General features: G+C 38.6%; 1 protein-coding gene across 3 annotated transcripts in view; it reads left to right on the plus strand.

Annotated features, from left to right (window-relative positions):
* si:dkeyp-23e4.3 (rho GTPase-activating protein 7) overlaps positions 1-24,939 on the plus strand; it is a 71,517-nt gene that overhangs the window by 40,810 nt on the left and 5,768 nt on the right. For 2 of the 3 annotated variants that reach the window (XM_051878776.1, XM_051878774.1), the window contains exons 2-12: positions 11,141-11,212; positions 11,319-11,400; positions 11,538-11,601; positions 11,728-13,019; positions 13,193-13,363; positions 14,942-15,101; positions 16,449-16,647; positions 16,803-17,016; positions 18,064-18,178; positions 23,671-23,880; positions 24,128-24,345. In XM_051878776.1, the coding sequence (XP_051734736.1) occupies positions 11,141-11,212; positions 11,319-11,400; positions 11,538-11,601; positions 11,728-13,019; positions 13,193-13,363; positions 14,942-15,101; positions 16,449-16,647; positions 16,803-17,016; positions 18,064-18,178; positions 23,671-23,880; positions 24,128-24,345 (2,797 nt within the window). Of the gene's footprint in view, positions 1-6,758; positions 6,973-11,140; positions 11,213-11,318; positions 11,401-11,537; positions 11,602-11,727; positions 13,020-13,192; positions 13,364-14,941; positions 15,102-16,448; positions 16,648-16,802; positions 17,017-18,063; positions 18,179-23,670; positions 23,881-24,127; positions 24,346-24,939 lie in introns of those variants that run through there. The other variant, XM_051878775.1, reaches the window with a different exon arrangement.

Below are 24,939 nucleotides of genomic sequence, written 5' to 3' on the forward strand. Positions count from 1 at the left end.
AGTTGGTCAGTAAAAAGATGTATGTATGGCTAGCCAACTTAGCTTGCCGAGCAAGCTAGCCAACACGACAGCCAGTGGCACAGTTCCTCAACAAACCGTCCATACCTGCGTGATAAATACGATCCTCAACTGGATGGAACTGGAATAAATACTTTGAATGTTGCGATCCCATCGGAATTATGATAGCTACCTGAATCGTAACAAAGCACTGTTCGCCAGAGGAGAACTGGCCCCCTGACTAAGCCTGGTTTCTCCCAAGGTTTTTTTTTCCATTTAACACCTATTTGCCACCTGATGTCACCTGTTGGAGTTTGGGTTCCTTGCCCGCTGTCGCCTTTGGCTTGCTTAGTTGGGGACACTTGATATTTGATATTCAACAGTGTTTTGATCTGCCTGCATTGACACCATTTTCTTTAAGAGCTGCTGTGCAGCCAAAATTATATACCAGTTATCACTGTAAAACTACTTTAACACAATCTGCATTGTAAAAAGCGCTATATAAATAAAGGTGACTTGACTTGACTTGACTTTTAATATCCCTGTTTTAGTGGTAATTAAACTTAGACATTTATGGGTTTATCTCCCCCAAAAGTGTAAACATTGAGCCTCTAAGGCACCATCTAAACATTGAGAGCGGCCCGCTCAGATCCGTCAATCTCTTTCTAGACAATCTATAGTGTGAATTTGGGGCGTGGCTACTGTAGAAGGCGGAGACAGAGGGTGTTTAGCCAGTGTGGGACCATGAATGGCGTGTTACACAGAAAAAGACAATACAGTTTCAAACCAGATTGCGCTGCATTTATACCTTTAAAGATGAAACAGGTCATAAACATGTCGAAGTGAATGGGGCATTGCGATGCAACGCGCTACAATGGACACTTCTTTACCATACAGCATCATCATGCACTGTTCAGAAAGACAAATGTTCCAATTTATATAGTTTACTTTGTGGTGCATCATGTCAAAAATGCAATTGTTTGAAAATATGCTTTATTTTTATAATTCTGCTAAGTCCCACTAGTGTCGCAGAAACTACATACATCACCATTAAGATTATTCTTATTTAATTATTTATTATTTGTTTGTTTGTTTGCATTTGGTGTGTTGCAGCCCATAGAGAAAATCTTGTGGTAAAGTTATGAAATTTGGCACACAGATATAACAGTCTGACCTGGTACCTACCAAATTTGAAGTCTATCTCAAACCCTCTAATGCCTCCAACAGCTCAAATTTGCACTCGTTTATGCTGATAACTTAAATCATAAAGGCTAAAAACAAAATTACTTTTTTACACCTAATTTCCTCTTTCCTATAATGCAATTCTGACTATTTTTACCAGTAATAACTAATATGATTATATATGATGATACTACAAGTAGTCATATCTGCAATTGTAGAGGTTTTAAAATCAATTATTGTTAGGTTCCAGTAAAAGAAGCTTTATTTTTTTAACGGTAAAATGCAACTACAGACACCTGTAACTTTCAAGGTTTGGTGGTATGGTTAGGTTTAAAGTTGGGTTAATGGATAAGGGAAGGTCAACAATGTAATTATAGCTGTAATTACATGCTGGTATTTTTTTAAAAAAAAATATAAGTAGAATGTAAAAACATGTATATACACAATAAGTGCATTGTATCAGTTGATTAATTTTAAATGTTATTACATAGTAGTTAAAAATACCTAATATAAAGTGGGAATTTTTAATAGTAAATTGTCCACTAAAACCTAGGCAGATAAGTTAAACTACTGAGAGCATAATTCCCCAGTTAAATAGTTTAAAACAGTGGTGTTATCACTACACTGAATCAGTCAATCAGACAACACTTAAAACCTTTCCACAACCTGGAGAAACATTGTTTCTCCTTGTAATTACCTTGTCATTCAAAAATAATGACAAATACATCAAATACAACATAAAATATAATCGCAGCTAGGTAACAGTTGCATTACAATTAGCATCAATTGGCACAATGGTCGTAAAAAAAAATCTCGCTTTGTCACATTTTTAGCTTCATTGGGATATATTGTTTCAATTCAAGAGCGTTATCGCGTCGTACATTCACATTGCTCACTCGCGCTCAGTGTGAAAGGCCCTAAATATGACATTTTCTTTTTACAAAGTTCTGATTGCAAAGTTCTGGACATGCCTGATTTAGTGCCGCATAAAACCTGAGGGCCAATTGGACTCTTTGAGTTTGACAGTAGTTTGCCAGGTCTTCCAAGGCCACAGCAAACACTAAGTGCCACAGATCAGCTATGAGCACTTGTTAATGTAATCTCTAATCATATTCACTCCTAATTGAATCTCATTTGAAAGCATCTGGACCCGAGCCCACTGCATCTCTTCTTGCCCCTGCACCAGATTGATTAGCTGGCTTTCTCAGTTCTGCAAGGCCATTACTTGGAGAGAAAGTCTCAAATAGCAGTCATCTCCGCAGTCTGGATTATCTTGATAATGTATTTCACACTCTTAATTTGCTATCTCCACCGCCCTCCTAGAAGGTCACAGTCACAGAACCAGAGAAGATTATGACTGCACAACAGTCAGATCAGGGGCCGCAGTGCCCCGGGCCCTGTGGAAGTGGAGCTGATAGTCGCTGCTGCGATGACAGAGTGTGTGTGTACAGGAAGGACAGCCAGTTCTTGGAGCAGAACGCTTACGGAAATATAGGAAATACCACTGGAGAGACTCAGAGGCAGCCACGGATTCAAGTTGGCCGGTTCTCAAAGCTCTTCCTCGCATTTACAAAAGAACCCATCTATAAATATAACCAAAACACAAGGGGCTCACCCTTCAATAATATTGCACAAATATGTCTTTACGGTCGTCTATTTCCTGTATTTGAGAAAAGGAAACGTGCTTGTGTAACCTCTGTAAAGGGTGACCAGGGGGTCAACAGAATGCCCAGACACAACTTTATTATCACGCAAACAGCAGGTTCGCTTTGACAGAATGAGGAAAGAGCTGCAGTTTCTGACGAGTTCATGGAAGACGGCCGTCAGCCATCTGTCGCTTTGTATACAACTAAACACATAAGTCCAAAACAAAGCCATTCATCTCCATTCGATTTGGAACACTTTTGTTAGTGCAAGTCTCTATCACCGTTCTTTTACGAGCTCCTTTTCACGCCGTTCTTTCACAGTTTGATCAAATGGATGTCTTAGCCTTTAATGAATGCGGAAGGCTGCCACCGGAGTAAAGTAGTATGCTGTGTTCTCTTGAAATGAAACACGCTGATAGTCCTGCCACCACTAGTTCACGTCAGCCTGTCCGAAAACACACAATTATGTGAGCTGAGCTGGAATGATTTTTTTGCGGGGGTATATTCAAGTCTGTGCCAGCTTCGTTCACAGAATGACTCTTTTTCTCAAATGCACTTCTTCTTGAAGGGATCTGACAAGTCTGTGACAATCCAAATGCCAAGCGGTACACAAAACAAATCTTAAACAGAGCTGTAATTATCCCCAGGTGTCAAAATAGCTCTACCCAGAACAAGAGCAATTCTTTCACAGAAAAACTAAAAAAAAATAAATAACTTTGTCAAGCGATTAATGTTGGGGATTGAGTGCCTCTTTTATGATATCCAAAGAGGCTAGATACAAAAGCAATCTGGAAGTGAAAAGAGAGACTTTATATTTGCTTTATACTGTCAGTAAAGCTTTTGACCTTTTGACGTTGAATAGTATGGTTACAAAAGTGAACATACTTTTTTATGCCCGAATACATCTTTTTCCAGTCTCTTTCATTTTGTAAATAGTAATTGAGTTTTTCAATTACAAAAATTGCCATGGAAAGCAGGCAGTGTATATACTTATTACGAGAGTCATGTAAAATGTCAGCACTTGTCCTTATCAAATAAACATTACCAAGAATACTGACTCAATGTTTTTAAGGCATATTAAGAACCGTCATTCCCTGAAATTGAACAATATTATAGTTTTAATAAGAACACATATGGAAAACAATACAAAAAAAATATAGCTGCAAACAGCCGTTAAGGGGCCAAGCACAAATGAGTCATGCCACCATGGCTGGGAGCATCAGACCAACTGCAACAATGAGCAATTAAAGGCATATGAAGATGCTTTTAGGCAAAATGAATGAAAAATCATAAATACAGTCACTAGTAAAGATTTAATGGTTTATGACTTTTGACCAATAGGTGGCTCTGTGACCAATTTGATGCAGTGTAGTCAGAGTGAGGTGACAATGAAACATGCAAAGGTTGGTGTCAATATTCCATAGCATTGCAGAGATACAGCCTCAAAAGTCGTTTTGGCATCATACCTCAAATTTGTTGCTGTGGTATACGAAAACGGTTTTGTCTATCGACACGAAATCAATAACTTTTTGCCGGCATGGTCTGAGGACGATACAATTTGATTTTGGTGAAAATCAAACTAATAGACCAGGAGGAGTTTGTAAAAGTAGTTTTTTTTTAAGAAAATCAAAATGGCGGACAGGAAGTTTGGCTGACTATGGCAAAATTGATATCTATGTTCTCGGTATGACCCAAGGAATCTATTAAGACCAGTTTCATTACAATAGGCTAATTAACTCAAAAGTTATTAGCATTTTTGAAAATGTTATAACTTTTGACCATAAGGTGCAATGAAACTTTTAGAGTGGGCATTGTGCTGATGACCCATACCAAGTTTCGTAACGATTCGCTAATGCGTTCATAAAATACAGCATTTTAGTACAAAATCCAAAAAGGCTGATATGGAAAAAATCATTTGACTCAGCATGGTGCAGGCATGATGCAAGAATCTAATGAGACAACTTTTATGATTTTTGGACAAACCATTCATTTTTATAGCCATAGCCATTTTTCGTATCTCTGGACCAGTAGGTGGCACTGCGCCGAAACGCATAAATACGTCTGAATACAATAAAGCATTGCAGAGATACAGCCTTACATCTATTTTTGCAAGCACTACGTAAAATTCGTTCATGAGTTATTTAAATTTTGGACAGATGGTGGCGGTAGAGGGATGGAGTTAGAGACACCAAAATCGGTGTGGTTAATGTCGGTACTGACCTCTATCTTAGTGCCAAATTTCACAACATTTTACTATACGGTTCTATGGGCTTCCATAGATTCAACAGCGGAAGAAGAAGAAGAAACGGAAGAAGAATAATGGTAACACTTTACAATAAGGTTCATTAGTTAAACATTAGTTAATGTATTAACTAACCATGAGCAATACATTTGTTACTGTATTTACTAATCATCGTTAATGTTAGTTAATGAAAATAAGGTTGTTCATTGTTTGTTCATGTTAGTTCACAGTCCATTAACTAATGTTAAGGTTTTAATAATGTATTACTAAATGTTGAAATTAACATTAACAAAGATCAGTAAATGTTGTAGAAGTGCAGTTCATTATTAGTTCATGTAAACTAATGTAGTTAACTAATGTTAACTAATGAACCTTACTGTAAAGTGTTACCAGAATAATAATAAGAATGCCAGCGGATACAATAGGTGCCTACGCATCTTCGGTGCTTGGCCCCTAATAACAGGCTAATGTGATCTGACCATATACGCACATGTAGATTTATATAGGTCTATATATTCAATATATATTCAATTATTTTATTTTTTTTTTGTTACTTGTGTTTTCTTACATAATTTAGGGCAACTTTTTATTTATTGTCAATCTAAATAGATGTATTTTCTTGCATTTACACAAAGTGTATTTTAAGTTTGGAAATGTCGATATATCCATATTGTGCATTTCCATTTAGTACTTCTACTTTTTCCAGTGTAACAGGCTTTTATAGTGACACTTTTGAAACAATTTGACACAGAGCCAGAAAGGAAACTGCACTGTTACAGTGCTGCGTGCCTTGCCGCCAAATGACTCCATCCCACCCTCAGGCGAGGGTGGGACAGGCTGGGGACACGATGGAGCCAGGACGCCTGTCATGTCTTCCGCTAACTTATCACATGCCTGGTTTGTGATTCCGTCCCCTTTCTTTCCGCTGGACACTGATATTTTTAATACAAAACAACAGAATTGTCTGCTAAGAAAACTGACAACTACAGTAAACAGAAAAGGTCAGATTAGATTTGCATAGAACTGCATTCATTATAAAACACTTTCTTAGTTTCTCTAGTCAAGTCTAGGAAATGTTTGCAGAAACAAAGTAAAGTAAACCATCCTGTCCTCATCTGTACTTTCAATGTTCACTTTGGAGAGAATGTCGAACTGAGAACTTCAGGCTTTCTCACTTAAGAGGATGTAATCAACACCGGTGTGTTTAATGAGAGCCATTAGTGCTAATGGGTTACTATGGAGTAAGTCCTGATGAAGCCTCAGAGTCAAAAACTATTAGCTGTGATGGGCTGTGTCGATATCCTTATGGGATTTAGGGCACTCATTACCGTCATAGCTTTGCGTCTGTCCTTCGAAGAAATGCAACAAAAGAGCAGATGTTCAAATCTAAAACCTTTTCACAAAACTTTCATTGAGGTATCACTGAACTGGCACTATCTACACATACTATTTCATGACTGAGTACTGTTATAAGGGAAATTCCTCATAAAACTAAAAGGTTATAGTGTAATGCATTAGATTAATATATGCCTTTTGAAGACACATGTACATACAACAGTTGTTCAAAATGCTTAGAATAATTTCAGGCACTCACTGTAAATAACCTTGACAAAAGTCATTGTTTACTTTGGAATCAACCCACCCAGTCAAAGTTGTGTTTGGTTTGGTCCAGTGAGGAAAGAGGGGAATGCCTTTCCTGTGATTTCATTATGGTGACCGGTGTGAATGAGAATCCTAGCTTTCTCCTAAAAGTAGCAATACTTTGCATCCGTTAATAGAAGCTTGAAGCTTATTGCCTAGGTTATTATTTTTTTAGTAGTAATGCCTGAAAGTCTTTATTACACTTTTTTCTTTTTGTATGACATTTCCGCGTAAGAACCAAACGAACAACAATGCTCATTACAAGTAAGTAAAAATCTTTGTCTGTTTATTTTTTATTTTAAGCGATTCTAAAGTTTTATGTCAAATGAATCTAAAGCTATGACTAAAATTGCTCTTTAGTTATGAGAGCGTGGTATATTTGAGCGGTTCAATATTCTAATAAATATGGCAGAACAAGCATGAGCATAATTTAGTTGAACGAATACAACTGTTCACTTGTAAATCAGCAGTGATTGAGATGTTATCAGTGAAGACGATATAACATCTTAATGACTTCAAGGGGCCCACTTAGTAATTAAGAGTGAATACTTTATCACAGAAAAACAAAAGTGAGCGTATAAGGATGTTACATGGTATTATAGAGCTGAATACCTGTACTTCTATATCTGAATCACATTAGAATGTATACTTTGGTCTGCTGGTCTGAAAAAGGAGAGCAAAAGCAGTTACTTTAACAAAGTTTCATTGTCTCACTTATGTTTGTCTGCTGGTTATGACAAGTCCTTGGCCATTTTAAATTGAACATTTAATTCATCAGCAATATATCTAACAATTTGCAAAGATTTGTACAAGCAATGATCTCTGATTACTGGGCAGGGGTAACTATAGCTCTGAGGAGTTAGTCTCTTTTTGAACTGGCACATCTGAGCTATGCAAAGATTGTTGTTAGCAACCAGGAGTAATAACAGAGTGTCTGAGCAATTATCCCAATGACCTCATTTTTCTGTACCTGCCAAGATTTTCATCGAAATCAGTCCTGTCACTGATGAAATGGAGCATATTTGTCAGTCAGAAAACAGCTGTGCGAGTTCATAGTTGTGGAAAATGGGCTAACATGGCTTAAAAACTTTTTGTGCCACATCTGGATATTATGATAATGGTTGGAAAGCCAGTGAATTGTCACTTTTACTCTCGACATATAATCGCAAAGACTTGGGATGGAGAGCACCCAGCCTGGTCTCATTGTTATATGTTGTACGTAACGGTTACAGGTACAAACTATACTGTTTGGTTTGATGCTAAAATATATAGAAAAGTAAATATGGACATAGTGGCAGCATCTAAAATCTAAGCAATATTGCATATTTACAGCTATAGAAATGTAATATATTTACAAATTCTTTATATCACGAATATATTTATATTTTCGGTATATTTTAGATCTCTTATATACCCTATCCCCAAACCTAAACATAACCATTTTCAACAATGTATAAGTAACAGCCATAGAAAAAGTTGTGACAATTTTATTTACAAAAAATCAAATATATAAATACCTCTCCTATCTCTAAATCTAACCCTATACAAATTTGTAACATAAGTTTAATCACAATCATTTATTTGCAAAAAGCAGTACCAATGATGATGTGTTGCATTCAAAAGTGCTCACTGGTGGTAACAGTTTTGTGTGGTTTTAAATAATATTTTAGTTGTTAATGACTGAAAATCATGATCCACTTTGTGAAGGCATTCTTGTCTTATTCAAAACCACACATCCCCCAAAAGTGCGGGATTTCACGGTTAGGCCGTGTCCACCAAAACATTTTAGCCAGCTGAAAACGCCTTGCTGTAGGCGCCTGACAGCACTTTGGCGCCGCAGCATTTTTTTTTGTTTGTTTGTTTGTTTGTTTTTTCAGTTAAGACGCTGTATGTGCTATTATACGGAATAGCTGCTGAACTTTTACTAGTATCTGATTTGCTTGTGGTGGTTTGTTATCGTTGTACAAGCAGAATGTGATGGTTGGTCAGTGTGGTATTTGTCCCGCCCCTCCTCCACTGTGATTGGACGGCTGGGTAAAAAGTGACAATGATGAGCGCTGCATTTTACCCAAAGTTGAACATTCTTCAACTCTCGGCGACCGGTAAAAAATGCAGAGAGCTCAGCGTAAAAAAAAATGCACAGCACCTTGCCACACTGCTGCCATTTGAAAGAAAGTGGCGCTCTCATTGAAAACAATTGGAAAAATGTTCTAGCTTCGGGGAAAAACACTTTGGTGGACACACAGCCTTACATTCGCTACTTCATTGCAGATGAAGATCACTGAATAAAGATTTGAATTTGGTTCTGTTCCGCAAATAATGCAATCGTATGGTTTTGGAAAATTAGGATTATGGTGCGAGAATAAAATGGATGGATCATTTTATGGTGCATTTGTGGTGTATTTTATGGGTTCATATTTAGAAAACTGCCATGTCCCATGGCAAACAAAATAAATAAATTAATGTTAAAATGAAAATTTTATTAATTTTAAGATTTTAAACTGTAGTTTTGTTTAAAAATGTGTATTACTTTGAATAGAGCTGGCACCAGAAGACACAGAACTGAAATGTTATAATTCCAAAGTAAATGAGCCAACAGTGTTTAATAAATGAAACTGAAAATAATCTCATTGGTCAAAAAAACAACAGAATTAACCAATAGAATCAACTGATTAATTCCAATCAGAATTAAATACTCATTGGATTCATTTATACATCTGTAAAGTAATTCATATGTAAATGATTTGTGGAGCATTTGACTTGCACTGCTGTCAAAACCCAATTTAAAAAGATTTAAAGAGAGAAAACATATAAATTTAGCTTCAACATTTTGAATGAAATGAATGACAAGTGCTATTTTTAATATAGAACTGTACTTATTCTATTATTATCAAACATAAGCACATATATGCAGACAATATATTGAATCGTAACACAAATATGCTTCTCTAGACTTTGGAAGCCTTCACAAAACTTTACGTTTCTCTTAAATCTTTTGAACTTATTTCTGAGCTTATTCAAAAGCTAAAGGTTGCTCTGCTTGAGCTCTGCCAAGACTCTCAAGGTTAGAACTGCTGTCAGACAAACATGATGTTCTCCACCCCTCAGGGGTCCCATAGATGCCTTTCTCATGTCAATCGACTCTCTGAGTGCTCCTCTGAAGGTAGGTGTTTATGGCAGTTGCTGAAGCCCCAGGAGTCCTGCTGTAGCACTTTATTAGGTGGCTTCAACCTGGAGTGTCTATGTGCCTCCTGCAAGGAGGAAGGGATGTATCAGCCAACCAATCTAACAGCGTTTTGTATCATTCATAGCTTACAGCCTGTACGGCACGTAGCACCATTAGCCAAGACCCTCCCAGACCATTCAGATGCTTGTAGTCTTCTAGAGAGCTCCAGGGTGGGTAAGGGACAATCACAAGCCACATCTGTTATCAGCATCCAAACCCTAAAAGCACAACTTCCTGTAGGGCCGCCTGAGGTATTTGGAAAAGGAAGTGCCTTTCCCTGCTCAGCTCTATTAAACAGTGGAGAGCCATGTGATATGATCATGCTTATATAATTCCCATGCTAGAGTTCTCAAAAAATGGCTAGAACAGGGTAATTTGCCGAGGTAGTTGTTATTGCGTCAGCTACCAGCATGAGTATGTACACATTTCCCACAAGTTTCCTTCCAAATTCACACCCACTGTCTGAGAAACTTCTGATCTGCAATGCTCATTTATCCAGATCAGAATTCAACAGCCCAGATAATGCAAGCTGACTGCAAGCCACGGTGGTAACCTGCATGTCGTCTGCAATGCATCTACATGAGGCCATCACACCCAGTACAGTCCTTTACATGCCGCTCCTGCGTCAGAGAGTGGAGAGTCAGGGAGTGGCAGCATTAACTTGGTCCCTATGTTTACATATCTGAGCCATCTGTTCTTTGTAGCACAGATCCAGCTGTCTTCCCCTGACCCCTTCGCCGCTTATGGGAAAGATAGAATCCTATGCGAGGTTTTATGGATCGCCAGTCAGTGCGAAGAAAGGATTTGTTTCCACCATCTGTTCCTGGCAGAGTTATGTTAGGAAAAAATCTAAAAAGGTGAAAGTAAATGAGTGACAGAGGAATAGAAGCAGCAAGACTGGAATCATGTGTGCCTGCTGCTTGCCTTCTTTTGGTCAACCATGTTAAAGCCAAAGACATTCAATTAGCAGCAAATTAGCCAGCCTCCACTTTTAATCCACATGAAATTAATTAAATGAGAGGATGGTTGATAAACTTGGGGTGGAATAAAATGGCTTTGTAAAAAAAAAAAATGCTCCACTTTCAATGTTAATTAAAAAAATAAATTGAATTAAGTGGTAATACAGTAGTTTGCCTCTTATGTTAGGCTCATAAAAGCTAAACAACCTGAAATGACATACTTTATATGCACTGATTCTCTTTGCAGAGATTGAAGCAAAGGAGGCTTGTGATTGGCTTCATGCAGCTGGTTTTCCTCAGTATGCACAGTTATTCACCGGTAAATATTTATTTTTATCAATTCTCATTGCATACTTTAACCATGTGTCCTAATAAATTGCAAATATTATTGTGCTACAATTCAATTTACTTTGTTTGCCTTGCAGATTGCTGTTTCCCTATTAACATAGACTGGGTGAAGAGTGATCACGAATTTCTGGATAAGGATGCCTTAGATTCTCTCTCCAGGTAGTGCTTTTCACCCCTCGGTGGCAAGAGCTCATGCTATGCTGACGTAGAATGAGCTGCTAATCACAGCGGGAGGAATTTGAGAGGAACATCATGCTGTCTTCCTGTTTGACATCAATGTTTTCTTTTGCTTTCAGGAGATTAAGTACCTTAAACAAGTGTGTGGAGATGAAGCTGGAGTTGAGCCGGTCCAAAAGAAGGGTGAGTGTGAGAGAAGACTCTAGAGAAGCTACGTGTAAACACAGTGCATAAACAAAAGAAAGCCTGGGGAAAAGTTTCCTTCCCACCATCCTTCGCTGTGTATAACACATCATTTTGTTCATGTAGAGAGATGAAGAGGAGGAAGAAGGCCTCTATGCTATCAGCCCAAAATGGTCATTCGACAGGAAGAGCAGGCGTTGGATCCGGGTGGATGATGGGGAGCTACTGCACTCTCTGAACAGCCCCATTTCAAGTTTGAGGAGATCTGGAAGCTGTGAGGCCTCTCTTTCCGATAGTGGTGAATGCCATGAGCTTTGTTCCACTCATAGCTCTAGTAATGCTGACAGCGATGGGGGAAGCGCTCCCAACAAAACGGCAGAGGAACCCGAAACAAGTCGTAGCTCCTCCAGATGCTCCTCGAACTACAAGCCCCAATCTCCCGACACTTCTTCCAGCAGACCTCCATCCCCCAGTGAACATCACACTTTGAGTAGCGAAGAGTGCCTTGCTGAAAAGCCTCCAGTAAAAAAAGGCAAAAGCCTTCTTCGGAAGATGGAGAAACTCAGATTAAGAGGAAGCACGCTACAGCCACACACCCAAAGTGGGAAAGCCAGACTTGTCATAAGTGGACCAATTATCCAGGAAGGCCTTGCTGAGGAAAGGCTGAAGCATCTTCAATGTCTAGACTTAGCAAGGGTCCAAGACAAGACTGGAAGTCCTGCATCCTGCTCACCACCCTCTGGATCCAGTAGCAGTCCATCTGAAAGCAGCAGCGCAGTCAGCACGCCAAGCCCTGTGACCAAGGTGCGCAGCAACTGCAAACGCCCTGGGCTGCCCAAACAAGATGACACCCAGAAGCAAATCAACGAGCAGCATTTCAACAACCAGCGCAACCTTGACGCCAACCCCGTCTTTGAAATTCCCCATGGACACAAGCCAGGGACCTTCCCAACTGTGCTCTCCCACAACAGCGCCTTCTCACCTATCGACAACACTTCGGTCAACTGGAGGACTGGAAGCTTCCATGGTTACCGAGGTAGACGTTGTAAAAGCAGTAGCTCCAAGGACCAGGAACAAGCATGCAGCCCGCTGGCTACTTGTGATCACCGCGTCAGCATTTATGACAACGTCCCAGATCACGTGCAAATTTTGGATGATGACGTCTTCTCAGCTTTGGACAGTGTAATGGAACGCATTTGTGGCCTGCAGCAGTTGGTAACCTCTTGGACGGATAAGTTGTCAGAGGACGGGGATTCAGATTTTTCCCACTCGGGTTCTCCCTCACCCTCCTCTCTAACTGACATCCACCTTGAGATCAAAGAGCCAGAAGAGACAGATGAAGCTGCCCTAGAGGAGACATACAACAAGAACCCAGAAGCATTTCCACACACTGTTCGGCCTACAAAGCATACTGATCGGTAAGAGACACAAACTACCATTTTATTAAGGCAACTGTAACAAGAATGCTACACGCTAGGGATCTAGTGTACACGTCTCCCTCATTCAATAAAGAGCAAATGCTTGCAAGACCATTAAACATACACTGACAAAGCGTATTTATACAAAAGCTGGTTCATTTCCTACATTTCAGAATTCAGAGGCCCCACTGGTCCAGTGCACAGATGCTTTCACTGAGTAACCCCAGCACAGGCATACAGGCAAAATCAGCACCACATGTCTCCATGCTGCAAAGACTGAGCCTTCTCAGGCTCACGGCTCTGATGGACAAGCACTCACCCTTCAGCAAACAAGGCTGGAACTGGTAAGATGGGGTGAGGAAGAAAAGCAGGGGAGGGGAAGAGGGATAGATACAATCTGGTAAAAGTAGCTTGCTTAAAAAACACTGAGACAATGACAGAGGAAGAAATAGAGAGTGAGAGACCTGCTGTTTAGAGATTCATTCATTATTTATGCTGAGTAACAACCTTGGAAAATCTCTCAGCAGACAAAATAGACAAGAGTAGTGAGTTCAAAACGAGTGAGGGAAAACGAGAGTGAACTCTCTCACACCATAGGCTGCTTGACACAGCAGAGTCTTTTTTACCACGTTGGAAGACACTCTCACACTGAGATTCTGCCATGGGGAGATATAGATTAACAATGGAGATTTGTTCTTTGAGAAATTGAGTCCATTGATGTCCAATTCACGAGTAACTGCAGGTTCTTACATACTAGGATCAGATCATTCATAGAAAATATTTGCCTTTTGCTAGCTTCATATTTAACCCAAATCTGAGAACTAAGCTCCCCATTGAGCAATTAATAACATGTTTGACATTACACATTTGTGTAGGTTAACTGGACAAAAAAAAAAAAAAGCAGAAGAGGAGAGGATAATTGACTTCTTGGGAGAGGAGTAATTGGGCTATTTGTTTTAACAACCATTGAGCTAACTACAAAAGAAACAACGCTCTACCCCCGCATTCACATTGATCGCTTGCTTGAGTATTCAGCATCTTCACTCCGAGTCAGCTCACTTGATTTCAGATAAGCTGTTCATTCAAAATTTCTTTCTCTCTTCTACAATAAACAATATATGAGACTGATTATTGCAAATTTGTGTAGAGTGCAGAGCCTCTTGAATCTAAACAGTAACATTGAGACACTAGGGGTGGATATCGATATTGTCTTTAATTGAACAACCTAGCTTGATGTTGAGGAGAGTTAGGCTAGAAGAGAAATGAAGGGGTAATTGAGGGTAACGCTATCAAGAGAAACTAAATTGTATGAAATTTTACAAATCAAATTTTTGTCGAATTAGTTGGCTCCAGCAAAAACGAATTTAATTGCCTTTGAAGTTTTATCTCAAGGTCCCTGAACCTGATTTATATAGAAATAATGAGAAGCAGGACTTAAATTGCTGTCAGGTTATCTTCTCTAATACACAGTCTATAGTCATGGCAGCAAGTTCACTGTCTAATGAAAAAAGGCCTTTCAGAATGTAAATCAGTATGGGCTTTGCTAAACGAAAGGGACAGTTCGAAAGTCATCACGAGCCTTTCGCCAGCTGGCCAATATGTACTCAAAGATTAAAACCACTACATCTCTTCTAATTGCTTTATTTCTTTACTACTAGATTCCTCAAGCTCAGACAGAGAAAATAACAAGAAGCTTAATACAACAAACAAATGAAATGTCAGTTCAACACATGCAAACATTTATCACTGATGCTGATGTGCATGAGAGCCTTACAACACTGCTAATATGGTTAATGTGATCCGCTAAATATACTCTGCTACTTCTACTTTCAATTTAGCACAACATTTCATTATCTCAGACAAATGTAGTTGCGTAATGCCAGTCACTAAAAATACATCATTCTACACTTCTGCCATTTTAGGACTGTGCCAAAAGTCTACCGAAAGGTTAAACCTGCAGAACATAAGAGCAGAAAGGTGTTTGAGGTGCCTTTGATCCAGAGCGTCCAGCAATCGGGGAAACCTTTGCCACCAAGCATTTTGAGAGCAATGGAGTTCTTAAGGACCGAGTGCTTGGATCAGGTATGCCATCCAGTCACCAACCAAAAATAGAGGCTGTTTCAACAAAAGCTAAACGTACAAAGTTGAATTTGCATAATCATCCAAAAATTATGATTAACAGCAGTTTTTCTTGCTAAAGGGAAAAACATGGCTGTACATCAGAATTATTCTCGTCAACAGAAATGGTCATTAACAAATAATGCATAAAAGGAATTTTAAATAATGTGTAAAATCAAGGTTTCAATGTCTACCAGAGGTGCATTTTACTGATTTGAAACCGTGTTTTCTCAAAGAGAGCAAATGTCTTACTTCAGAACCACTAGTGGACACATTTTACAATTTTTCCCGAGACAGCAAATTTCAGGCTGTGCATAAATGTATGTAAAGTCACGCTTTTTTTCCCATGAGACTAGACATGCTGAATCCATATCTGCAGTCTACACTGTAAACCCTAACGCTCAAAAAAATTAGGACTAACTTAAATAAGTTCAGTCAAATCAACTATGATGAGTATTTAGCACTTTCTTTTTCTTTCAGGTCCACAGAACTGATATATTTGAAGTAAACTGAACTGTTTCATTGTTTTGAGTTTAATGAACATATTTCTTTTAATTTAGACAAACTTAAGTTTAACTGAATCTGGGCTAGGATTTCTATTTCCCAGCATACTTTGCCCATGGCACTCGAAAGGGAGAGTAAATGCTAAAATTAAGTGTTATATAATATTTGTGTGTGTGTGTGTGTGTGTGTGTGTGCAAGATTAATGTTATGTGGGAGATTTAGTAGTGATTAATGTTTTGTTATGCTAATTTAAAGAGTTTCTGTAAATGTGGGTTTTTGGAGAGTTACCCTCATGGTGACAAGTGGTGCATGTGGCTTGGTTTGAGAGCAAGTATGTTAAATGCCTCATATTGCTGTACTCATTCAGCAAGTGCTATACCATGTTATTGTTTACATGTTAGCTAATTAGCAAGTTAGCATTTTCTGAATTAGCTCGTTATAGCTACCTAAATTTACACTAAAAATGTTTACATTGAGGTTACACAAAAATTTTAAGTTAAATGTGTAAATTAGTGTACTCAAATATTTCAAGCTAAGAACAATTAAAATGTATGAGTACATAATATAAATCTGCCGTCTTTAAATTTCTTAACTTAAAAATTGAGGCAACTGATTGCCTCAAATTTTTGGAGTTTAGCCAACTTATTTGGGTTTACAGTGTATAAATGTGATTTATGACTGATGTGTTATCGACTGAGTTTCTATCCTAATGCATATTACATGATAATTACAGTAGAATAAACTGCATCATTTCAGTACGTAACAGTTTGTCCCCTTCGCCAACACATATCTCTTTGAACCCGACAGGTTGGGCTCTTCCGAAAGTCTGGGGTCAAATCCCGCATTCAAAATTTAAGGGACATGGTGGAGGCTGACCCCGATGGCGTGTCCTTTGAAAATCAGTCTGCTTTTGATGTGGCTGACATGGTGAAGCAGTATTTCAGAGACCTACCTGAACCCATCTTCTCCAGCAAACTGTGCGAAAGCTTCCTTCACATCTACCAATGTAAGCTAGCTCAAGTTGAAACAAAGCAAAATATTTGACTCCATAATCTACTGTAGTTACATCAAGAGTAACCAATTGTTGAATTTGATTGAATTAGAGACCAAGAAAAGCATCTTCTTCTAAGCTAATATTCTGCATTTATGATTTCTCCACAGACTTCCCAAAAGATCAACAGTTTGCGGGGGTTCAAGCAGCCATCTACCTCTTGCCTGATGAGAACAGGGAGGCTCTTCAGAGCCTTCTCCTTTTCCTCCAAGAGGTGGTCGCCTGCGTGGAGGAGAACCAGATGACCCCAACCAACATCGCTGTGTGCTTGGCGCCCTCTCTGTTCCACCTCAACTCTTTCAAAAGAGACAGAACCAGCATGAGGTAGGTTTAAGCCATCAAAACTATAATCAGTTGCACTGTAATGGTTACATAACATTTTATATTGTTAATATAATATTGCATTGGTGCCCATACTTTTGTTCTGGACATCCAATAAGCATTTTTATTGTAAACAGCTCCAGATTTTATTTAAGGCTTGTCATCTTTCACAATAAAGATTACATCAATACAAAAAATCTTTTTTACCGTTTCGTACGCCACAATTGTTGGGTCAGTTTGTGTGAGCACAGCTTATGTAACAGCGCAGTTCAACATCTGGCTTTAATTTCACAGATAAGGGAGATATTGTATCTGTAATACACTTCAGCTGGTTAATGAAACGCTGGAAGTGCGACAGAAAGTGTGAGGACGAGAATGTCTGAAAGACAGATTCTACAGGAAATTGGGATTAATATTTCCAAATCTGGTCCCTTCAAACTTTATTTTTGAGAAGATAAGGACTAATGAATGTTTGGCGTATGTTCCACAACAAGTTATCTAATACTTTTGGCTCTGAAGTATAGGGATGCTATGGACACTAGTTTGTTTTCTGGAGTGTCTTGAGGGTAAAGAGGAAAGTGAGGCAGTTACGTCACAGTCCTGCCTGGGTAAACGCATCCAAGAGGCTAACTTGAAGGCAATTGAAGAAACTCCCCATATTGCTGCAAGCCAGTTGCCTCGGAGCCAACAAGCTCTTTTTGCCCTCCTGCTGAGCTGTGGATGTGCTGCTATGCACTGGCACTGCAGACAACTTTTCCATGCTTAGATTCAGCGTGCTGCTAAAAGAAGAACCACTAGAAAAGAAACAAATTGACTAAATGTGTTGTGAAATAAAATGCGTCAGCAATCCCATCCCTCAATTTAAATTTTCTTGACAAAAAACCATAAGAGAACCCCAGTCTTATCATATCAATACCTCTTTTCCCTCTGGGTCCCCGTTAAAGCTTATAGGAGGGAGTGTTACTCATTTGGTTGGCTGCAAAGCTGTTTTACTCAGCTCTGTGTAAACAATATCTTAAATTTGTGCCATTTTTCTGCTTTTGGACACAGGTCTAGACAACGGAAATACAGCTTGGGGAGGCCAGACCAGAGGGATCTAAGTGAGAACCTGGCTGCAACACAAGGACTGTCCCATATGGTTACTGAATGCTCTCGACTTTTTCAGGTACAAAGCACCATGTGCATTGAGTTTAGTGCTAATGACTATCAGCACCCCAGCTGCATGCAATCTGAACATGCTTAGAGCTCTGATGCACAATGTTTTTTTTTTCTTCTTCTTTTTTCTCATCCCAGGTGTTAAAAGGGGAAAAAAGTTCCAAACCAGGGGTTTTACAAAATATATTTTTAACTTCAGAATCCAATTCAATTAAATTCAATAAATAAATACTATTTCCTGAAATGATATTAAAGATTTTTTTACATTTTTCATTCAGAAATTATTAAATTTAATGTGCCACATTTTGTAATAGTAAGAAAAAAAAATTGTAATGTAATTTTGTGGGAAATACTACTACTACTTCTTACATAATACAAAGAAAATATTTTAACAATTTATATATATATATTACTTTTTCAATTTAAAAAAATAATAATAATAATGTCCATTTACTATACTTTGTGTTATATTACCTTGCCATTAAATTTCAGAAAAACTAGTTAAGGCTGCTATGTGGGTGTTTCTAAAAACGGCTGACAGAGTGATGGCAAATTTGATATCTTTTTCTCTTCTGATCAACGTAATCAATCTCTCAATATTTTTTTTCCCTCTTTTGCCATTGGAGCAAATGGGAATACAAAATACATATTTCTTGCAGTTTCCATTCACCACTATAGAAGCTTATAACGACTTCTGCTTTGGAGAACCCCGGAAATGTGAAAAGGGGGTTCTTTATAAAACAACTCTGTTCAAAGCCAATGAGTTTTTATACTTGTAAATACACTCACCAGCCACTTTATTAGGTACACCTTGCTTGTAACCGGGTTTGACCCCCTTTTGCCTTCAGAACTGCCTTACTTCTTCGAGGCATAGATTCAACAAGGAGTTGGAAACATTCCTTTAGAGATTGTGGTCCATATTGACATGATAGCATCTGCAGATTTGTCGGCTGGACATCCATGATGCGAATCTCCCGTTCCACCATATCCCAAAGGTGCTCTATTGGATTGAGATCTGGTGACTGTGGAGGCCATTTGAGTATAGTGAACCCATTGTCACGTTCAAGAAACCAGTTTGAGATGATTTGAGCTTTTCTGACATGGCATGTTATCCTGCTGTAGCCATAAGAATTTAAACAATGCTCATTTGGTATTAAAGTTCTCAAAGTGTGACAAGAAAATATCCCAGACACCATTACACCACCAGCACCAGCCTGAACTGTTGATACAAGGCTTGATAGATCTATGCTTTCATGTTGTTAACGCCAAATTCTAACCCTACCATCTGAATGTCACAGCAGAAATTGAGACTCATCAGACCAGGCAACATTTTTCCAGTCTTCTATTGACCGATTTTGGTGAGCCCGTGCAAATTGTAGCCTCAGATCCCTGTTCTTAGATGACAGGAGTAGCACCGGCGTGTCTTCTGCTGGTGTAGCCCATCTGCTTCAAGGTTCGACGTATATGCGTTCAGAGATGCTCTTCTGCATACATCTGCTTTAACGCGTGGTTATTGAGTTACTGTTGCCTTTCTATCAGCTCTAACCAGTCTGGTCATTCTCCTCTGACCTCTGGCATCAACAAGACGCTTTCACCCACAGAACTGCCGCTCATTGGATATTTTCTCATTTTTGAACCATTCTCTGTAAACACTAGAGATGATTGTGTGTGAAAATCCCAGTAGATCAGCAGTTTCTGAAATACTCAGACCAGCCCGTCTGGCAGCAACAACAATACCACGTTCAAAATCACTTTCTTCCCCATTCTGATGCTCAGTTTGAATTTCAGATCATCTTGACCATGTCTACATGCCTTGACTTGGGTCGCTGCCAATACCTGCACCTTTTGTTTTGTTTATGCCTTTAAATTAAATATTCACATTCTCCATGCCATTGTTTGGAGGAAAGAGAAGCTATTTTAGTTCACTGCATGATAATTTGATGTTTTCACTGTAGTTTTGCAGAATTATGTTCACAATAGATCTGGTTACCATGAAAACAGTATCACATGCTGGGCGCTTACTGCTGCTTCTTTCAGCTTGTTGAACACATTATTTTTATTTGGACATTTCTAGCGTGTGATGGCTGAAGAAGTCGATCCATTTCTTCATTGGAATCATTTAAATGTAACTGAAGTTTGATTTTTGCCATTGTAAATACTCACTTTCCCATGGCCATGGAGGGGAATCAGAGATTGTGGGTCACATTTAGCGGATAGACACCGACATGCTGTTTTTTATATACAGGTGCTGGTCATATAATTAGAATATCATCAAAAAGTTAATTTATTTCACCAATTCCATTCAAAAAGTGAAACTTGTATATTATATTCATTCATTACACACAGACTGATATATTTCAAATGTTTATTTCTTTTAATTTTGATGATTATAACTGACAACTAAGGAAAATCCCAAATTCAGTATCTCAGAAAATTAGAATATTGTGAAAAGGTTCAATATTGAAGACACCTGGTGCCACACTCTAATCAGCTAGTTAACTCAAAACACCTGCAAAGGCCTTTAAATGGTCTCTCAGTCTAGTTCTGTAGGCTACACAATCATGGGGAAGACTGCTGACTTGACAGTTGTCCAAAAGACGACCATTGACACCTTGCACAAGGAGGGCAAGACACAAAAGTTCATTGCAAAAGAGGCTGGCTGTTCACAGAGCTCTGTGTCCAAGCACATTAATAGAGAGGCGAAGGGAAGGAAAAGATGTGGTAGAAAAAAGTGTACAAGCAATAGGGATAACCGCACCCTGGAAAGGATTGTGAAACAAAACCCATTCAAAAATGTGGGGGAGATTCACAAAGAGTGGACTGCAGCTGGAGTCAGTGCTTCAAGAACCACTACGCACAGACGTATGCAAGACATGGGTTTCAGCTGTCGCATTCCTTGTGTCAAGCCACTCTTGAACAACAGACAAGCGTCTCGCCCGGGCTAAAGACAAAAAGGACTGGACTGCTGCTGAGTGGTCCAAAGTTATGTTCTCTGATGAAAGTAAATTTTGCATTTCCTTTGGAAATCAGGGTCCCAGAGTCTGGAGGAAGAGAGGAGAGGCACACAATCCACGTTGCTTGAGGTCCAGTGTAAAGTTTCCACAGTCAGTGATGGTTTGGGATGCCATGTCATCTGCTGGTGTTGGTCCACTGTGTTTTCTGAGGTCCAAGGTCAACGCAGTCGTATACCAGGAAGTTTTAGAGCACTTCATGCTTCCTGCTGCTGACCAACTTTATGGAGATGCAGATTTCATTTTCCAACAGGACTTGGCACCTGCACACAGTGCCAAAGCTACCAGTACCTGGTTTAAGGACCATGGTATCCCTGTTCTTAATTGGCCAGCAAACTTGCCTGACCTTAACCCCATAGAAAATCTATGGGGTATTGTGAAGAGGAAGATGCGATATGCCAGACCCAACAATGCAGAACAGCTGAAGGCCACTATCAGAGCAACCTGGGCTCTTATAACACCTGAGCAGTGCCACAGACTGATCGACTCCATGCCACGCAGCATTGCTGCAGTAATTCAGGCAAAAGGAGCCCCAACTAAGTATTGAGTGCTGTACATGCTCATACTTTTCATGTTCATACTTTTTAGTTGGCCAAGATTTCTAAAAATCCTTTCTTTGTATTGGTCTTAAGTAATATTCTAATTTTCTGAGATACTAAATTTGGGATTTTCCTAGTTGTCAGTTATAATCATCAAAATTAAAAGAAATAAACATTTGAAATATATCAGTCTGTGTGTAATGAATGAATATAATATACAAGTTTCACTTTTTGAATAGAATTAGTGAAATAAATCAACTTTTTGATGATATTCTAATTATATGACCAGCACCTGTATATTTATTTCAACACACGACAATCAAAATCAAATTCCTAGAAGCTGAACAGTTTTGCAGTGGCTATGTGCAAGTTCTGCTAATTCACAAAGAAACAAACTGTGAGAGTCAAAAGTAATTTTAAATCAAACAAAATACAAAACTTTCAAAAACACTCAGAAATTTAATTATTTGATTGATTATTTTATTGAGTGATAGGACGTGTTTAATCAGTGACATTAATAGATTTGCTATCCGACATCTTTTCGTCACCCCCTCAACCTGCTTCCCTTAGTGTTTTTACACGTAGAAAAGGCAAAAAAACATATTACATTGTTTCGTTTTCTCCTTGAACGATGATGTTAGTTACTATGGCAATTCTGATGCAGCATGAATGATCTACAGTGGGAACATTTTTCCCAATCACAACAGATAGCAGTTTGCCTATAGGGCACATAGAGGAATTGAGGACGCTACAATTACTCTACTTAATCTTTTGTATAAGCACTTAGAAGGGAGAAATACTCATGCTAGACTGTTGTTTATTGACTTTTCCTCAGCTTTTAATACTATCCAACCTCACATTTTAGCTATGAGACTTATAGAGCATTTTAAGCTGAGCAACAGTTTGGTGGGTTGGATACTGGATTTCTTGACAAACAGAACACAGAGGGTGAAAGTAAATGGCATTTTATCAGATTTATTATGTTCGTCCACTGGTTCACCCCAGGGCTGTGTTCTTTCACATTTATTTTATATTCTGTATACTAATATGTGCCAAGGTAAGCATGTAAATAGGACTATATTGAAATTCGCTGAGTCTGCTACACGACAATGAGTCTGGTCATGGTCCTATTATTGAGGAGTTTGTCACCTGGTGTGATGAATCTTATTTGGAGTTAAATATAACTAAAACAAAGGACATGATTATAGATTTTAGAACTTGTGTTTTACATTATGACACTATGATTATTAAAGACCAGACGGTGGATTGTATAGAAAGCTACAAATATCTTGGGACAGTCATAGATTCTAAATTGACTTTTGAAATGAACTGTGAGATCGTATGTAAAAAGGGACATCAGCGTCTGTTTTGCCTAAGAAAGCTGTCCAGATTTCACATTGACATCTATGATGACCCTTTTCTATATGGCTTTTATTGAATCAGTCTTGTCGTTCTCCCTTGTAGCGTGGTTTGGTAATTTGTCTTTGAAGAACAAAAATTCTTTAAATGAAATTGTTAGGTGGGCAAGTAAGATTATAGGTGAACCACAACTTAACTTAGCAGGTCTTTACTCCAACTATTTACAGCAAGATTTATAATTAGAGATTGTTCCCACCCTTTACATGCTGAGTTTCATATGGATTATCTTAAGGATTGATTGCTGAATCTCCTGTCTGCGCAACAAATTTACCTTCGGGTACTAATAAAGATACCTTGACCTTGAAATTCAAAACACTGTCTTAAACTCACTAGTAAAAAGTCGTGTAGTGTATTCCAGCCTTAAAGCAGCGCAATCCTCCTAATATGGCGTCTAAACAGGAGTTACCCAGAACTCAACATGGCATGACGTCAGCTTCACGCTTTTTTAAAGCGTTCCAAGGGACTGGAAAATTTAATATGCAAGGATGTGTACTATATAAAATATATAACAATCATATCTGTCATCAATACAGATACCGAAATACTGGGAAGACCAGGGAGCAGGCAGCTTTACTGAAGATTCAAATGATGCAAGTTCTGTGTCTCACTGTGGAGAAAATGAACTTCCGGACCGTGCCAGGCTGTTTCTACTAACACAAAAACTCTTGAAGGAGGTCAGAGACAAGTCTAAAGGCTGGATATCCTGCTTAAGCTGTGATCATGTGGATGTGGCGGTTAAAAAGGTTTGTACGTTTTCCTCCAACTTGCATCCTAATATCATTCTAATATTGGGTTTAGAGACCCAAAGCACTTACAGAGATTCCTGCCGAAAAGATTTCAAATATATTATGCACATAAAGGATAACTTTGTCCCAAAGCCATAATCAGTTGTGAGCAAACACGTAGTTTTAGTTTGCGCTTGCAATTCATCTTTATTAACATCCTGCAAACAAAGATAAGGATGTGATGGCTCTAATGTGATTGTTGAAGGTGGAGGACGGTTACCCTTTGCGGCTGTGGAGAGGAACGACCGAAGTGGATGCTCCGCAGCAGGAAGTCTTCCACCACGTGTTAAGAGAACAGAGTCAGTGGCAAAGAGACCTCTTGCACAGCGAGGTGGTGGAGACTCTGGACAAGGATGCAGATGTGTACCATTACATACTGCAGGCTGCAGGGGCCAGACCACCACTGCAGCATGTTCTGTTAAGGTAAGACGTTACTGGAGAATCTAGGGTAACTTATTCTCAAAGGCCCCCTTTTACACCAGCCATTAAATGGATAGTTCACCCAAAAATGAAAATTCTGTCATCGTTTACTCACTCTAAAGTTGTTCCAAACTTGTATGAATTTCTTTCTTCTGCTGAACACAAAAGAAGATATTTTGAAGAATATGGGTAGCCAAACAGTTAATGGGCCCCATTGACTTCCATAGTATGGAAAAAATACTTTGGAATTCAATGGGTTCCATCAACTGTTGTTTGAAATATCTTCTTTTGTGTTCAGGAGAAGAAAGAAATTCATACAGGTTTGGAACAACTTGAGGGTGAGTAAATGATGACAGAATTTTCATTTTTGAGTGAACTATCGCATTAACAATGTATTTTTGTTAATAGGATCACAATTGGTTAGCACTTTGCCACATTTATAGCCAAGCAAACTTTAGATTTGGATATACAGATATTAATATAAATGTGATTTGAATAATTGGGTTTGACTGGATTACTACAAAATACAATATTTATATTTTGAAATATTGAATTTTATTATAAATATATGCATAATACTTTAGAATAAAAATCTTG

Source organism: Ctenopharyngodon idella, chromosome 21 (genome assembly GCF_019924925.1).
Source record: "Ctenopharyngodon idella isolate HZGC_01 chromosome 21, HZGC01, whole genome shotgun sequence".
NCBI classification, from domain to species: domain Eukaryota; kingdom Metazoa; phylum Chordata; class Actinopteri; order Cypriniformes; family Xenocyprididae; genus Ctenopharyngodon; species Ctenopharyngodon idella.